The following is an 18,273-nucleotide window of genomic DNA, read 5'->3' as shown; positions in this document are numbered from 1 at the left end:
GTAACAAAAAATGTTACACGTAATTCTACTTTGTCTATCAAATGGCTATCTCGGTTTTTTTGAAAATTTTGGATTTTGGCCCAAATTTTTTCAAAAAACTGATTTTTTTGGGAAAATGATTATAAAATCCAAAATTTTGAGTGTATCGAAAAAACCGGAATATATGTCAGAGAAGTGGTCTATGTGCACCTACATACCAATTTTTAGAAGAATCGGTTCAAAAATGTGGGAGCTATTCAATATTTTATGACGTCACGACACACAAAAATTTTGAAAAATGATTTTTTTTTGGAAGTTCTAGACCTCGTACGGAAACAAAAATAGCACCATTCGATTGGCCGTGAAAAACTGCATCAGATAGACACCTTTTTAGGGCTTAACAACCAACTTCAAAATTTGACCTCACTTGACCTGACCTTGACCTGACCTCGACCTGAAATTCATGCAGAGGTGGTCCATATCACTTATTGAGTTTGCCTATTGAATTCTATGAGTAAAATGACCCATAAAACATGTGTCGCACATGCCCTTTTCTATATTTTGTTTTTTGGTGACCTAACCTGACCTGACCTGACCTGACCTTGACCTTGACCTCTGAATGATATTGTATGCAACGAATATTGTCTTGGTAGCCTAAGAACACGTTTTGGGCAATCAGTCTCAGTCGATGACTCCATTCTTCGGCAACTACGGTGCAAGGCCGATACTGTAGAAACTTGCAATTTGTACCCTTGACCTGACCTTGACCTTGACCTCAAACTTTAAATTAAGTACATGTTTTTAGTTGTTCGTGATGAGATCTTGCGATTGGCGTTTGATTTTTCCAAATCGGACCATTAGTTCGGGAGATAACAGGGGGGGGGGTAAAATTTACCCCCCCCCCAGCCCCGCGCGTTCGGCTGGAGACCCCAGCCCCGCGCGGGTTAGTCCAGGTCGGGTCAGGTCAGGTTAGGTCAGCCAGTAGGGGTCCTGCCGTGAGGCTGCCGGGCATTCGTAGAAGGCGTCAACCGCCTCTGACAGCTTCGCAGCATGTTTCCATCGAACTTCGAAGGCACCAAAACTACTTCGTAGTTCGTTATGAATGTTCGAATAGCTGCTAAATTCGAATTCAGCTCCAAAAACTAGCCTAGAAACATGTATAACTCTAAAAAATGAACTGAGGTCAAGGTCATCAAAGGTCAATGACCTGACCTGACCTTCAGGTGACCTTGACACCCACCATATTGCCTGGCAGCAACGTCATATCATATGTTTGAACGCTTGCTGAACTGAACCACGAAAAGACTGCAGATGCGCGGCTAATACGAGCCAACATGTTGATGTGCCGAATCGCATTCGCGACTCCGGTCAAACATGGTCTCGAAAAGTAGGCGGTCGGAGGTCATTTGGGTCACGATCATGAAATTTTCAGGGTAGGTTTAGAATTAATCAACTCCTGAGTACTGAAATTTTCGTCCCGATCGGCCGCTTTTACGCGAGTGTTTCGCGAAAAACCGGGCGGGTCCGTTTGACCCCCCACCCCTATTACGGGCGAGCTCAGCCCGTGTGGTGCGGCACAGCCTACCACTCCAGGTAACCGACTGCCTGTGAGAAGTAGAACATCATTTGTGGTCGACTGAACGCACTTGTCTTTTCATTCAACGGCCCCTAGCTACCACCCTATTTCAATGAGCCCCGTCACTCGTCGTCCTTCCCCATCTTATTTCCTGATGCACTATGTACCTAATTGGTTATTTGCATTGAGATTATCACTGAACAGCCGAGCATGACATATCCCTCCGACTCACATCATTTTCTATTAGTATTTATTCTGCCAGCGACGCGAGACGCCGTCTCCCGAGACAAACTATTTCATTGTCTGATAACATTCCGGTGATATCTGCTGAATAATGCTGGAAAATTATGTAGACACCAATGGAAGTTCATGACAGTCAGGCACCAGGGGCGCCATGATGTATGAACAAAGTTGAGCTCTCTTGGCGAGGTCGACGCGCAAAAACATTAGCACCGGTGTGTGGTGACACCCGCTACGATCTCACCCATGATACTTATTTGCCTGACCCGACCCTCAGTGACCTGTGTAGTCTGTGTCTTAGTCATTGCGTGGTTCGAGCGATGATGGTGCGCGTCGTATTGCGAGCCAGGGTCTTATGGCGACGGTGAGTCGGCGGAGGGAGAAATTGATCAGCCTTTGTCTAGGGTTCAGAATGACGTGATATGACGTGATATGACGTGTACAGAGGTATGATCTAGGCTAATGTGGTGAAGCCGGGCAGTGCGCTCCGGGACACGAGCGGGTACGGGTGTGAATAGAGGCATCTGAGTGTACTGGACTTTTTGCATTACTACAAGCTATTTCGGCAACCATGTCACAGGAAAGCGCTGTGGCAAGTTCGGCGCTGGACATGCGGCTAATCCCCGAGTTCGATGGCGGTAACGCCTCTGTGGAAGAGTGGCTGGATAAGACGGAGCTCGTCTGTCAGCTGCGCGGAGTGTCCGACATTCAAACCGTCGTCCCCCTGCGGTTGACCGGCGGAGCCTTCAGCGTCTACCAGCAGCTGAAGCCCGAGGAGAAGCTGCAGTACTCTGCCGTCAAAGCTGCCCTGCTGCGGGCGTTCGCTGTGGATAAGTTCCAGGCGTACGAGGAGTTCACGGCGAGAAGACTTCGTGTCGGCGAGAGCGTCGACGTCTACCTGGCAGACCTGCGGCGGCTGGCCTCCCTGTTCGGCGGGCTCGGCGACACGGCGCTGATGTGCGGCTTCGTGGCCGGTCTCCCGGATGCGGCGAGGCATACCTTGAGGGCCGGCTGCCGCATGGAGAGCCTGACGCTGGCCGAGCTGGTGGAGCGGGCTCGGGCGCTGATGGCAGAGAATGCCGTCGCTGCAGCCGCTGCCGCCGCTGCGCCGGCCCGTTCCCGCCACACGCCGGCGTCATCACGGTGTTACCGCTGCGGTCGAGCCGGTCACTTCGCTCGTGACTGCCGGGCGGAGAGGAGAGCGGACATCATCTGTTTCCGGTGCGAGCAGCCAGGACACGCCGCGGCACGCTGCCCGGAACGGATGCCGGGAAACGCGTCAGGAGAGGCGGTGTCTGCGCCAACCTCCTCTCGGGCAGCCCAAGAGTAAGAGGCGCGCTACCGACGGTGCAGCTGCTGGTGAATGGGCAGCGCAGAGTGGCTGTTATCGACTCGGGCTGCAGCTGCACCATCATCCACGAGTCGTGCTGCGCGAGCTGGAGACGGTGCGGCGTGACTGTAATGGCCGTCAACGGGTCCCGGCTGCCAAGCAGCGGAGTAACGGAGGTGGCGGTTCAGCTGAAGAGCGGCGGGCCCGCGGTGACGCTCAGCGCCGTGGTAGTGCCGGACAAACCACTGGGCGTGGATATGCTGGTGGGGATGACCGGCATCGCGGCGCTGGGCGGGGTGACAGTGCGGGCGGCGGACGATGTGGTGTTCGGTGCCAGCGAGAGGCCCGACGTGGCCGTGCCGGGCCCGGGAGGGGTGCCGCCGCGATGCAGCGCCGTGACGCCCCCGGCGTTGACCGTGGAAGAGCGAGACTTCACGGTCACTTATGACGCGAAAAGTCAACACTGGACGGTGGCGTGGAAGTGGCGGAACGGGGCGGAGCCAGGGTGCCTGAGGAACGGTGTCCCCCAGTACGGCGTGCCGGCCGAGGCACGGCAGGAGTTTGATGCTGAACTCCGTACATGGATCGACAACGGCTGGCTGGAGCCGTACGACGAGACGGTGGACGGGCCGCCGCGCGGGCTGATCCCTCTCATGGCTGTTGAACAGCAGAACAAGACTAAAGTACGACCAGTCTTAGACTGCCGCGAGCTCAACAGCCATGTGGAGGCACACACGGCCGACGCTGACGTATGTGCCGACACGCTGAGGAAATGGCGGCGGCACGGGGCCAACGTCGCCGTCGTCGACCTGAAGAGGGCGTACTTGCAGCTCAGGACCGATCGTCGGCTGTGGCCGTTTCAGACAGTCGTGATTGATGGCCAAAGGTACGCTCTTACCCGTGTCGGATTCGGGCTCAACGTCGCGCCTCTCATCATGAAGGCGGTGGTGCGGACGGTGCTGCAACAGGACCCAGTGATGCAGGGCGCCGTCATACCGTACGTCGACGATCTGTGCGTCAATGAGGACGTGGTGAGCGCGGAGCGCGTGATCGCCCACTTCGCGAGCTATGGGCTCCAGTGTAAGCCGCCGGAGCGGGCTGCGGACGGAGCGCGGCTGCTGGGACTGCGTGTGGAGCCAGTCGGGGGTGGGCTGGCCTGGAGGCGTGACAACCCAGTCGGCTCACCGCCCGCGGCAATGACGCGGCGCTCCGTGTTTTCATGGTGTGGTCGTATCGTGGCGCACCTGCCGGTCTGCGGTTGGCTGAGACCAGCGACAGCGTGGCTGAAGCGTCGTGTCAACTCTCTCACACGCGGGTGGGATGACGTCACACACGACGCGGCCCTGCGGGAACAGCTGAAGCACGTGGCTGAGCGACTGGCGAGCGAGGACCCGGCCCGTGGGCAGTGGTGCGTGACTGGGCACCGCGCCGTACTGTGGACGGACGCCAGCTCGATAGCCGCCGGCGTCGTGCTGGAGAGCGAGGGAGGTGACGTCATCGAGGACGCGTGCTGGCTCCGCCGGGACGAGGCCACCCACATCAACATGGCGGAGCTCGACGCCGCCGTGCGGGGCATCAACCTGGCCCTGGCGTGGGACATGAAGACCATCGAGCTGAAGACGGACTCCGCCACTGTTCACCGGTGGGTCAGCGACGCTCTGAGCGGGCGCGCGAGACTGCGAACCAAGGCACATGGAGAGATGCTTATCCGCCGGCGGGTCGACGTCATCAGGCAGCTGGTCGCAGAGCTGGGCATTTCTCTCACCGTGTCTCTAGTCCGCTCGTCTCAGAACCGTTCGGACACGCTGACCCGAGTGCCGTCCCTGTGGTTGCGTCAGGACTCGCAGCCAGCGGACCAGCGGCCGAGCGATGGACAGCCAGTGGCAGCAGCGGCAGTGGTTGGATCGGAAGTGGGAGACGGCGGCGGCGCCGTTACCGTGGACTTCCGACAGGCCGTCACTGACGTACATGTCAGGGCGGGTCACCCGGGTGTCCGACGAACGCTGTATTTCGCGCGTCGGGATGTGTCATCGTCGATTTCCCGGAAAGTGGTCAGGGAAGTGGTGACGGCCTGTGACGTCTGCCGCGCGGTTGACCCGGCGCCGGTGACCTGGAGGCACGGGTCGCTGGCTGTGGAGGGGACGTGGGACCGGCTGGCCATCGATGTCACGCACTACGGTGGTCAGTCCTACTTGTCGGTGATAGACTGTGGCCCGTCACGGTTTTGTGTGTGGAGGCTGCTGCGGCGGTCGGACGCGGCGACAGTCACGAGTGAACTCGAACAAGTGTTCGCGGAGCGAGGCGCACCGGCTGAGCTTCTGGCGGACAACGACACCGCTTTCCGCAGTCGTCAGTTCGCCGCTTTCGCTGCCCGCTGGGGAGTGCTGCTGCGTTTCCGCGCAGTGCATCGCCCCAGCGGGAACTCCATCGTGGAGCGGAACCACCGCAGTGTCAAAGTGATCGCGGCGCGGAAGAAGTGTGGCATCGGAGAGGCCGTGCACCTGTACAATATCACGCCCCGTGACGGCGGGACGGCGGCTGAGGCGCCCGCCAACGGCATCTACCGCTACCCTGTGAGGGACGCCGTGAGACAAAGAGCTACCGCCGGAGCGTCCGAGGAGGCCGTGATAGGACGGCCGCCAGCCCGGCGGGAGGGCGACTTCCAGGTGGGGGACGCCGTGTGGGTGAGGCGGCCGGGCACCCGCTGCACCGAGCGGTCGGTTCGAGGAACGGTGTCTGGCGTGGTGTCGCCGCAGGTGGTTGAAGTGGGCGGCGTGCCTTGGCACATCAGAGACCTCCGCCACTGCGGTGACACCGGGGGACCAGCAGCAGGCCCTCGGACCCCCGACCGGGGCAGCGGGGGCCCACAGGAAGCGGAGGAGGACCGTGCCGGGTCCCCGATCGTCATGACATTCGGTTATGAGGGCGATGGCGCGCCGGGGCGCCCGGTGGAGGAGGCTGATGATGCGGGTGGTGAATGCGGCCGGTCTGAGAGCGACAGCGGCGAAAGGGTGGTGCGCCGAGGTCAGCGTAATCGGCGGCCGCCTGACTTCTTCGGCCACGTGGTGCCGATTGATGCGTTAAACAGCAGCAGCGGAAGTGATGATCTTGAGGATCAGGGTGAGGTGTAGTCTGTGTCTTAGTCATTGCGTGGTTCGAGCGATGATGGTGCGCGTCGTATTGCGAGCCAGGGTCTTATGGCGACGGTGAGTCGGCGGAGGGAGAAATTGATCAGCCTTTGTCTAGGGTTCAGAATGACGTGATATGACGTGATATGACGTGTACAGAGGTATGATCTAGGCTAATGTGGTGAAGCCGGGCAGTGCGCTCCGGGACACGAGCGGGTACGGGTGTGAATAGAGGCATCTGAGTGTACTGGACTTTTTGCATTACTACAACCTGGTGGAAACTGTTAACCGATGAGCCGCGGGTGACCGCTATATCGGTGATCGTCGTTGACCATGTCGGGCCGGCGCGGCGGGGAGGGGTCGGTGTTTGTTGCTGGTGACAGCGTGGCGACTCGCTGTGACCGCGGGGAGTAGCCGCGGGGGTGGTCGGTCGGCCCGGGCGGCACCGGTCGCAGACGGTCCCAGTGCGTCTGCCCCGACCGGTCCGACGGCGGACAGCACCTCCAGCGCTGGCGGCCCGGCGGCCGGCAAGCCATGGTGAGTGGGCGGAGGTGACGAGCTAATTCTGCAGACTTACGGTTACGTAACATAACGTATGTGGTGTTCAATTGACACTGATTACTTCAGGCACACTGCCATCTGTCTTACTCTCACTTGAACATATAATTCTCCTGCAGTATCATGAATTTACCTAACGGACACTTTGACACTGGCATTACACAAATTACTAGCCCATATCGTTGGTTATGTTCGGAAGTGTTAAAGTGTGTAAATACGCGTTCAGTTTCCAGGTTAGAGGGCGTCTTTAGACAACTCGACCGCCGTCAGTAAGGCGCCCGAAAATGGACTCCAAGGGCTCTAGCAGCCCACTGCTGGACGGTGGCATTCAGGTAAGACACCGATCTCTAAAATGAAATACAACTTGTTCAAAGTGTGTGAATGCGTGAATAATAAGATCCTAATGAACCTATGGATACCGTATTTGCAAAAAAAAAAATCAACAAACACATGCATCAATAGCAATAGCTTAACCCTCGCCCTGGTAGGAAGGGGGTCGATGCGATGCCCCCCCCCCCCTGAGTTTTTTTGCGATGGGTGCTGAACTATTGACCGGATCGTGCTGAAGTTTTCAATCTATGGGCATCCGTTGCGCAACTTTTGGTAACAAAATATATTATCGGGTCATGTCAGATTACCGAGCTACGACGTCATAATAGATACAACTTCCGACCGTTTTTGACAAAATCGTACATTCCGCGTACATACGTGATCTCATCGACAAGAACGAAACTAACCCGTGTGGTTTATGTCAGATTTGGACAAGAAATGAATCTTTACATTGTATACTAACCTTTCAAAAGTAAACCAAGGTCAAAGACCTCGCATGTTCACACGCTGACCTCCGTGATATGAACCGTGTTAAGTGTTTTTTTTTTGTCCTGAATCCGAATCTGTGGTTCAATTTTCACCTAAACGCCCTCAAAACTGTTCCTTGACCTTTACAAGGTCAATAGGTCAATTACGACCGTCCTCACCGGCGGCGGGTGTGACCTGCCGAGTCCCGTGTTCCCGGTGATTACGCCATACCAGTAATGACTGAAATGCAGTCAGCTATACCTATATCACTTTGTCGCTAATTCGTTGAGAAACACTGTCGTGAAGGTTTCATGTCGGTATCTTTCATAGATTCGCCAATATTAGCTATTAAATGATTTGGAAAATTATAGCTTTCCCCGAAATTTGACAATTGACCTGCCATAAGGGGGTCAAATATTGACCTCGGGTCAAAAATATATCACCAATTACGAGTAGGTACTCGTTGAGAGTAATCGGCTGGTCTTTGTTGCACAGCGTTACGAGGCTTAGTTTCGAAACGCAGGGGTGGGGGTGGCATCGACCCCCCCCCCCACACACACACACATTTTGCCAGACTGCGTTATGAAAAATGCCCTACCATGGCGAGGGTTAAAGTGCAAATGTTACAGAAACGCATATTTCAAAGATATGCCGGTCTTTACGGAAGAAAGTAATGAAATTGATATTAGAGAGGATGATAAAGAGAGAATAGGAAATACGCAGAAGGAAAGGTAGAAATATGAACATAGCAACAGACAGGCATTCAACAGTATTCTTACAAATTATTGTGTTTGAATTTTCCTATTGACTCACCATTTCGTTGTAGCCCCCAGCCATATACCAAGAGCCGACGCCGTTCTACCAGCGTTTCCTGAGGTTCCTATTCGGACATGTCGGCCTGTTCTTTCTCGTGGGTGGAGTCGCCGCCCTTGGTGAGTGCTTACTGTTGTAAATACCTACCTTACATTGTTGTACATGTTGCATTTTGATTATATCACATACATGACGTCTACGGGCGCATTACATGATTCATGATCGCATGACGGCAGCTTTTTCGTTAATTTCATTCATTCCCTCGGTGTCCTGAAGCGTGTGCCAACCATGCACCTGCACGAGTCTAAAATTAAACACTTCGCCAATATGAGGGGGTAACGGCGAATATGTTCCTCCACGCAGCCTCTACGTTTTTACTTTTTATTAACCCATTGCATGGCATTCACATGCTTTAAAGACATGATGAGACATTCATTTACGCCTCTCATAACATTCGAAGGACTGAATGATTCATTTTAGCCTGTCACGCTCTGTAGCGACCTGCGCACGTCGCAATTTCATGCCGACTCAAACGACCACCTGTGGACTGGCCGCTGACACAAATCCGACCTGGAACTGAACTAATGTCGGGTATAGATCGGCTCACTCACTGCAGCGAGCCCCGGGTCGGCGGCTCATATATAATACGCGTGTCCCGTCAATCGTTGTCTGTGTGACCTGGCCCCCGTCCGATGGACGGTACCCCGGCAACGCGGCCAAATAGAGGGGGACACTCACGGCCGACTGTCCCTCGGGACATTCGTGTTTATCGGTATGGCACGGTGGGAAAAGCACACGGGGTCACCGCGGAGACGGCCAAAACACCACTGGGCCGTCCTGGCAACTTCCGCGCCCAAATCGATCACGTGTTTGTCGCAGAAGAAAATTTGCCAGACAAGCGGCCGAGTGAAAAACAGTTATTACTCGGTATCTGCGACTGTAGCCGCTCGCATGATATGACCGAACTGCAAACATGTTTGCCGCTCTTCAGTAATGCGATGTCAACTTGAACTTTGAAGGTCCTTACGCAATCCGTAGTACAAATATGGGAACGAAATTGGTCAGTGGAATCGAGGAAGCCAGAAGGTTTGATTTCTTTCAATGTTTGTTTTTCTACAGGCCGCTTGTGCCCATTTTCCTTATCTTGACCAGATGGTGCAGAAATGAGTAGCAACATTTTTTTTTTATATTGTCCACCGACTAGTCTCGTTCGCCACATAATAAAAATTGCCAGCCGCCACCGTCCACTTATAAGTGAACACATAAATAGTATGTGCGGCAGAATGATTAACCCGCGCCCTGGTGTGGGTCTGAGCCACCTTCGCCCTGGTGGGGGGGGGGCCAAAATGACCCCCCCCGTCTAACTCGAAAACGAAGAGGGCTAGGAAGACGCGGAAAAAAGCAAACGAAAGCCCATAACAAGTACGTTCGAAAGTATTTCGGTCATTTTTTCGCTAAGGTCAATATTGAGGTCGCTAGAGGTCATCATAGGTCAAATTTCAGTGTTTTCGGTGTTGCCGGACATATTCCGCTGTAGCTCGGAAACTAGAAGAGCTAGAGAGCCGCGGAAAAAAGCAATCGATAGCTCTTTTCAAGCTCTTTCGCCAAGGTTCGTCAGATTTGACCTCAGCTCAACGGTTTGGCCTACAGAGGTCATGCAAGGTCAACTTGGCAAATTTTGTTGAAAATGTTTTTAACTATAGCATGCATTCACGAGAAAATAGAGAAACGATTCATGCACCATCGTGCTTGGCTCGTCGAGACGCGTCGAATGATATATAGCTTGACCTCGAAAGGTCATTTTGAAAATTTGACCTCAGGTCAAGGTCATGACCTTACCGAAATAGGTCATGCTGCATATCATTCGATCCGCATTGACGAGACAAACACGATAAACGTCGAACGGAGTCTCTATCTCTATTCAATAACAAGTAAGTGCAGAAAAACCGCTGGTGACCTCTGGTGACCAGGGAGATGACCTAGCGTGACCTCAGCGAGGTCACAAGCAAATGGTTTCACATGGGCTGTGATTTGCTGACCCAAGACACTTCAATAACGAAATATAGGATCAATCACGCCCGATTTAGCTGAAAAACAACTACTTTTCGATTCTCCCATTGACTTATAATGGGGAGCAGCGATGACCTGACCTGACCTTAGGTCACATTTATAAAAAATCCGAGATAGCCATTTTGTAGAGCTGGGTGACATCTTCAAGTACTGTAAATTTTACATCGATCGGATAAAAGCTGTGCCTTTGAGAGAGCTTTGAACTTTTTTAGAGGTGGTGTCAGTTTTGGTGACCTTGTGACCTGACCTGACCTGACCCGAACCCCCCAAAACAGGACATGATGTAAAAATGTTGAATAAACAGCTATACAAAGTTTCAGGGCGCTAACTCAAGTGGTTTCTGAGTTATCGCTGAAAAACCACAGGGGGGGGGGCCAAAATGGCCCCCCCCCCACCAGGGCGAAGGTTAATACTACCAAATCAGTTGGGTGGGGATATTTGAATATTTACAACAAAAAAAGTAGGATGCCGTGCCTATTTTACGAAATTGATCCTTCATCACTAAAATTGGTTCGTAAAAAGACCCGTCACGCGGCTGCACAATATCATGTATACCACAGTGTATATAAATAATGTATACCTGCGAGACCCATGTTCACGGTGCTGAGCCGATCACGAGCTATTCCTCAGTACCATTACACACCTCAGCAGCCGCGTCCCTCACGCTCCGGTCTTACTAACCTCAGGAGCGTGGGCGTTTATACAGCTGGAACTGCCGGCCGAGGAGCAGCGGTTCGCCCTGAAAAAGGTGCGGGCCGCCGACGTAGAGGATGCCTACAACTACATGAGCTCCCTGTTCTGGCACTACCAGGGCAAGAACATGACGTTTGTCCAGTGGGACCGTAAGGTGCGTGCATTCGGGCGTTTTCATATGCTCGCCTGCTCCGCATGCGATCCTGTGTGTTATGATGGACATTGCTATAGGTATTTGGGGCAAGAATAGCGCTAAACGTTGCATGAGCAGCCATTGTGCTAATTTAATGGCACTGTACCTAAATGAAATAGCACTTCTGCAGCTCGTGAAAACAAAATGTGCAGCTCGTTTCAAATATGCTCCATGATTTCGTTTTCGTAATAGCTTTAGATAATGACCATGAACGCTTTAAATAGGTCTAAGTGTGTACTTATTTAGATCCTGCAGTGTCTTGTAGGTAAAAATCTACAATCTATTTTTACGAGAGCGATATCAACACACAAATGATGCATGTAGGTATTTACATACATGTACAACAACACATGCACATACCAGCTGTATTTCTTTCCTAAAGTTCCCAATAAACTCACTGCACGCACAGGTAAAAGACAACCTTAAAACCATGGAGACCTTTATCATAAACGCCGTGGAGGCCTACAACTACGACGGCACGGTGAACGACTGGAACTACGACTGGACGTTCCCCAAGTCGCTGCTGTTCACCATCACCATCATGACGACGATCGGCTACGGCCACATCTCGCCGGTGACGTTCGCCGGACAGATGTTCACCATCTGCTACGCCATGATCGGCACGCCGCTGCTGCTCGTCTACCTGGCCAACGTGGGCGACACGATGGCCAGCGCCTTCACGCTGACCTACAGGTGAGAGGCGGTGGCGCCAAGGCAGGCGGCAGCGCCTTCACACTGACCTCCAGGTGAGATACGGAGGGAGATACCATGGCCAACGCACTGACCTACAGGTGAGAGGCGCGGCGACCGAATCACAGCCCCGCTGCACTGACTGGGCTGACGCCGGAGTCGAGTCCTATATTGTGCCTTATACTCATTATTTAACGCCTTTGGTAGCTTGTGTATTGTCACGGGTGTCGGATAATGCGTATCGAGTCAATCAAGCGATTCCTAGCAGCGTCAATGCACGATGGGCAGACTCGTGCAGAAACCACGCTGCAATAAAAAAGTCGCCTCGTGTAGCTGAACTGCAGTAAGTGGTGCCAATTTCTTTTATGACATCGAAAAGGTTGGACACTGATGAGGCAGCACACCCATTAAACCTATTGGAAACTGTGTGCAGTGGCGGATCCAGGGGAGGGCAAAATGGGCATTTGCCCTCCCCAAAGCCAAATCGTGTGGGCAAGACTATCTTTTTGCCCCTCCCAAAGCATGTAGCGATGAGCAAATCTAATACGGCGTCGATGCCTATATGGACGAAAAGCAGGGCTTCTTTCCGTGACGGCCATTCCGAAGGAAGGAGCTGACCACTGGCTGCTGATATTTTGGGTCGATATGCTGATATTAGATTGAACCCCCTGAACTGAATGCATGCATAAGCATATGCAGTGTGGCCAATGGCCATGGTGTGGGGTAACACGGGGCAAGATGCCCAGTCGGTAAGACGCCCACCACCCTACCTCGGTATATTCGAAATTACCTAAGCAATCCACAGTTTTGTCATTTGTTGGGAGCCACATTGCTGTGGAGCGTTCCGCGTAAAAAAAAAAACGGCGACGTGCCTAGCCGCCATTTTATACCTATTTTTTGCATATGTTCTGAAAATGTCAGACCAAGGTCTCTCAAGGTCACGAAGTCACTAAGCTGTATAACCTAAAAACAGTTCCAATGCTTGCCATAGCTAAACCGAGTGACGGATCGCTTTGAAACTTTCAGCAGTTAATAAGGGTAACAGTACCTACGTACAAATTGTTAGTCACATGATTTTTATATCGATGACCTAGGGCTAGGTCATTTTTGCGACCTCTCCACTATAAGTCAATAAGAGAAAATTGAAAGGCACCTTTTTTTGGGCAAACCTCCTGTCCGGTAGCTCAGTTGGTAAAGCAGTGGACTCCCGGTAGTGAGAGCCCGGGTTTGAGTCGCTCCGGCGCTCGATATTTGAGACTCCTGACGGGGATGGTCTGAGGTTGGTGGGAGCAGCCGCAGGCATTCAAAGTCAGGAGTGGGACAGGCCGTGTCCGGCTTCGAAGAGCACGTAAAACATTGGCATCGTTAAACGTTAAACTAAATTCTCCTGTCACCCGGAATTACGCGATCGGACGGTAGGGGTCGGGATCTACGCAACAAGCTCTGCTTAGCGTAGGTCCAGCTCCCGTCAATCCGCCCTTTCAAACATTCGTGCTAAATTTATAAGAAACGTCACTCTTAACAATACCGAGTTACAACCTAAACAGCACACAGTGAACCGGAAAATAGCACCCGTGACCCGGGCCCCTCCTTATGTCCCTGAGATCATCTCAGGTCACGAAAGATATGCAATAGTTTGCAGCAATGCGCTAATAACTTCTGCTGGAGGCATTCTAGAGCAATAGAAACACCTTAGATGCGTTCAGCTTTACGATACGGATCGACTGATATGCAATACGACCTTTTCCGGTCAGGTCATGACTTGACCAAATGTCAAAGTTGTAGGTTCACTTTTTAAGATCAAATTATAACTCATTCGACGCGCCTTCGCAAGAGGAACACGATGCCGGTAAAAGTAAGATCGCACAAGGTTTGATTCAAAAGTTATCGCAGAAAATCCGTTCCCGTAAAAATAGTATATATTATGGCAGTTTCCCCTGGAGGCTAAACCGTTGATCTTAGGTCCAATCTGAGCGAATTATCCAGAAAGAGCAGTAACAGTGCTATCAAATTAGCTTTTCTGGGGCGCTCTAGCTCTATTCGTTTCCGAGTTATGCGCCAGTTCTTCAAAAATTGTCGAAACTGGACCTAAATATGTATTATCGGGATTTGGCCTTTGATGGGCCCTGGTGATCTGACATCTGACCTGACCTTAAAAGTGACTGGGGTAATTTGGTCATTATGTTTGACACTCTTTCAAACGCCGCCTACCGCGTGTTGCTACGTGGCCCAGGAGCCGAGTTAGAAGGGATATGGACGTTCAAACATCCCCCAGGGGCGTGAAAATCCAGGAGCCCCAGCGCGGCTGGGCACGGGTGAACATAAGCCATTTTACACCATCTTACGGTAAGATGGTGTAACTGGCGTTGTGAAGTAACTTGGTCACTGGCGCGGTGGTGGGTCGGAGTCGCCGATGGTCGGCTAAACTTTTGCCCTCCCCAAACGGATCGGCTGGATCCGCCCCTGACTGTGTGTACAAAAAAACTTTGCTTTTATACTGCATATATGAGCCTTGGAATATCGTTTCGTTGTACCGCTATCGATCGTCCCCTGAAAGAGTTGACAGTGCATTAGGTGCTTCTACAAGAGGAAATATGGAACAATTATCTGTCAGTACCCATTTGCTCGGGACCACTATTCAGCCGCAGGCTTCTATCAGACGACAGCTAGTAGGTACAAGGTTTTCTGCAGACTATCGGCCGCGTAATGAACGCATGACTGAAAATATAGCCACTATCGTTGGACGCTAGCAGCCCGGTTCAAGGTACAAAATGTCACGATAATAATGCCAGCAAGCTCGTTTGACGTCAGCGTCTTATAGGGAGCATTGTCGATATAACCATTGTCAGGAGCTTCTGTTCAACGCAAGGTTGAGCTAGGCTGGCCAATTTTCCTTTATAGTGTCTGCGATCGAAGGTTGTGTCAAAAGGCGAGCTTCCTTAGTCGTCTTTTGGTATAGCTTGGCCTTCAATAACCCACCATTTATGCTGTGAGCTCGGTTTTATGTATTAATCTAAAAGGTGAGGTAGATTCATTTCAAAGCTCCAACCTGTTTCTCGTTCAACCACAATAGCATTTGTTACACTCATGCCTCCGAACTTATCGGGTCAATAATGTTTATTGTCTCGCAACGCTCACTCGTCATTGTACCAGACTAATGACGCACAGAAGCGGCCAGCGTTTCATGGCGCAGCTGTTCAGCATGCCGTCTGTCCTGCAGTCGCGTCTGCTGCCGATGGTGCCGCAGTCGCCGGTACCACTCAGAGGCCGGCTTCGGCAAGAAGGTCAAACGACTGGCCAACGACAAAGTCGGCTCAGAGTCCTACATGCCCACCAACGAGGTGAGGATAGACTAACATGCCGGCCAACGGGTTATGGTAAGCAGGACTTTCCCATTCGTTGAAGTTTGGAGTAGCAGCCAGGGTGTCTTTTACATATCAAACGCGTATTTGAAAGACTACCCCGATTAACTTTCATATTGAAACCGATTTAAATGCGGCCCGTCTATTTTTTTCTTTAATGTGGCTTCGCTTAGGTGACACTCGCGCTAACCGAGTACGCTGCTTTCCAGGTGATGGTGCCAATCACAATCAACATGGTGCTGATTGTGTTCTACCTGATGATGGGCGCCGTCATCTTCTCCAACTGGGAGGGCTGGGACATCGGCAGCTCGTGCTACTTCAGCTTCGTCACCCTGTCCACCATCGGATTCGGAGATATGGTGCCCGGAAACAGGTCAGCCCCGAGTGGGACGGTCCGGCGAACTCAGTGTAGCTGTAAATATAATAGTAGCACTTCTTTACGCCCCGCGACCCCATAAGCGTTACCAACAGGCATTTTAGCAAATGGCAATGAGTGTAAAGGAAGCACCCAATTTAGTAGTTGCGGCCCCGGTATAAAAAAAAAAAATACCAGATAGCCCGCATAAAAGGTCGTATACTAAGAAGATCATTCGAAGTGATTGACAACAACCTGCTTCACTTGCTCGATAAACGTCTTTCCCCCTTCTCAGCTTCCTCGACTACAAAGATGGTGCAAGTGCAGCGTTCAAGATGATGGTCACCATTCTCTACTGCATCTTCGGTGCGTACAAAGGCATGCATAACGTTTACCAATTATTCACTAAATGTTAATTAGCTATTCTATAGGTACATATATTCGATATTCGGAAAAACAGGCATATTGTGCGCAGGAAATGTGACGAGTTGAAACGCAAAAACTCATCATGTATCTGCCGTTTTTTCCATCGACTAAAAGCCACAAAAAGGGGCTACTTCCGTTAAATCAATAATAATTAGGGAAATAATGCCGTTTTTATCCTGCGCTCGCGGCCTCGCCGCCCGCCTAATAACATCTCTCTTCGTCACCGTAGGTATGGCGCTCATCAGTATGTGCATCCAGATGATGCAGGACCAGATTGTCGCCAAGGTGCACTGGTTCGCCGCCGAGGTAGGCATCATCGAGTCGCAAAAGAAGACCGACTCGCGCATCAAGTACAAGCGCTCTCGGGACCCCAGCATCCCCGAGACGTCGCTGGCCGACGACGGCGCCCCGGCCGGCGGCGAGAAGCGGCGCAAGAAGAAGAAGCGGCGCGATCAGGACCGAGAGGAGAGCAAGAAGCGCCGGGAGGAGGCGGAAGAGTCGCCGCCTGCTGCGGAGGCGGCGCCTCGACCGGTGTCCGCGCGGGTCATCAACTCACGGCCGGCCTCCGCCGCCGGACCGCCGCCGGTCGAACAGCCCGAGAGAGTCGCCGCCACCGACCGGCTCATTGACGAGGAAATGGGCGTGGCGTAACGAGGGACCGCCCACCGCGTCCGCCGAACGACTGAGAATGGATAACGACCCGACGAGAACCAGGACTCCGAACAGGATCTGCGAACGAGTGTCTCGCACGCGCTTCGACATTGTGTTACGCACGGGAGAGAGAATGTCCAGCGATTGTTCTATTGTACCGAAGCAGAGGCATACCAACTGGATGGTTCTACTTCATGTTGGTGTTAAATGAGTGACAAAGAGTTGATTGTAGATTACATGTGTTGATGTGTTGCTGTCGCTTGAGCCTGTTGCTGGCTCGCAGTAGGCCTGACTCATCTTCTGAAGTCAGGCCGACTGCGACCCATCTTCAGACTACCAAATGTGCGGCATTGGAGGACCCAGCGCGCCGGGCCACCGACCGAAGGGACTGGGGACCCTGGTGATCGTACACGTGCCAAAGAGGGCGCGGGAGACCCGCACCGGTCCCTTCCTCTCCGACCGGCCGCGGGTGCTCCCGTGGCCCCGCGGTCCAGCCGCCGGCTCCCCCAAGCTCGCTGTGTGACCTGACATGTGATAACCGCCATACCGGACTGATTGTCGGTGGCGTGAATAAAAGCCGAACAAAGAGAACGCCATTCTCAGGAGGCGTAATTGGAATCGGATTCCGGTGAACCAAAGATTCGTGTCTGACCGGCCATTCGACTGTTCTTTTCCTTTTTCCACCCCATCACTTGATTCGTGGATGATTGGCGCTGACAGGACTTACGAATAACAGAAAGCACGGTCATTGCTTGCTCGATTATGACAACTCTATAGACAGAAAAGTAATAACATATAACAGCAGCACATCACTCGGAAGTCCAGTCAGCGTTAGTCAACAGTGAGAGAAGCAATTATCGGCAGAAAGTTACATCAGTTGATGAATCACACGACGCACACAAAGCTGACAACTTGATGTGTTGAGAACATCGTCATAGAGGCGCCGTCACAGACTCATTTGTCCTACGGTAGTATTAAAGGGACACTCCCACCTTAACATTAGTTTTGAGTTGAGATAGCCAAATTGGTGGCCATGGCCTGCAAATACCGGTTTGGGCACTCACAACATCGACAAATGCTTTAATTCGGAGATATGGAATTTCAAACTTGCAGTTTTCGGATTCTAAGGGGCTAGTGCATTGGTATGCCCCCTTAGAATTTGTGACGTCAGCGGAGATCTAACGATTTTTAAATCTTTTACTAAAACGTTTGGTAGCACGCGGTGGTATATGCTGCTTTGCGCGCAACAAATGCCGCACTTTCAAATAAAGTCGCTAGGAACAGCGGAGATCCCAAAAAGTAAACAAAAGTAAAAGTCTAATATCTTGAAAACCGGTGAATATTTTTCGATGAAATTTGGTAGATATTCGTTTTCGCTCTTTCCGAACCGAGCGACATCACTTTCGTGCCA

The 18,273-nt window shown here is 52.2% G+C and overlaps 3 protein-coding genes across 4 annotated transcripts; all 3 read left to right on the top strand.

The window, feature by feature from the left end:
• The first annotated feature begins 2,366 nt into the window (after positions 1-2,366).
• Positions 2,367-3,138, top strand: LOC122385591. Its single transcript, XM_043373964.1, has 2 exons — positions 2,367-3,038; positions 3,111-3,138. The coding sequence occupies exons 1-2, from the start codon at positions 2,367-2,369 to the stop codon at positions 3,123-3,125; spliced, it is 687 nt and encodes a 228-aa protein (XP_043229899.1). The 3' UTR covers positions 3,126-3,138.
• Positions 3,139-3,256: 118 nt separating this feature from the next.
• Positions 3,257-6,256, top strand: LOC122385600. The gene has a single exon (XM_043373979.1). It carries the CDS (start codon positions 3,257-3,259, stop codon positions 6,254-6,256), a length of 3,000 nt encoding a protein of 999 aa, XP_043229914.1.
• A 186-nt stretch (positions 6,257-6,442) lies between these two features.
• Positions 6,443-17,453, top strand: LOC122385590 (TWiK family of potassium channels protein 7-like). Of its 2 annotated transcripts, none has more exons than XM_043373963.1 (9): positions 6,443-6,790; positions 7,045-7,143; positions 8,436-8,541; positions 11,179-11,339; positions 11,788-12,071; positions 15,289-15,409; positions 15,640-15,803; positions 16,081-16,151; positions 16,441-17,453. In XM_043373963.1, exons 2-9 carry the CDS (start codon positions 7,096-7,098, stop codon positions 16,860-16,862), a joined length of 1,377 nt encoding a protein of 458 aa, XP_043229898.1. In that variant the 5' UTR covers positions 6,443-6,790; positions 7,045-7,095; the 3' UTR covers positions 16,863-17,453. The 2 variants fall into 2 exon arrangements, with proteins under 2 accessions (XP_043229898.1, XP_043229897.1); XM_043373962.1 differs by having other exon boundaries at positions 6,607-6,790; positions 7,038-7,143.
• The last annotated feature ends 820 nt before the right edge of the window (positions 17,454-18,273 follow it).

Source organism: Amphibalanus amphitrite, unplaced genomic scaffold (genome assembly GCF_019059575.1).
Source record: "Amphibalanus amphitrite isolate SeventyFive unplaced genomic scaffold, NRLGWU_Aamphi_draft 000224F_arrow, whole genome shotgun sequence".
In the NCBI taxonomy this organism is placed as follows: domain Eukaryota; kingdom Metazoa; phylum Arthropoda; class Thecostraca; order Balanomorpha; family Balanidae; genus Amphibalanus; species Amphibalanus amphitrite.
This window is presented reverse-complemented; position numbering and strand designations above follow the sequence as displayed.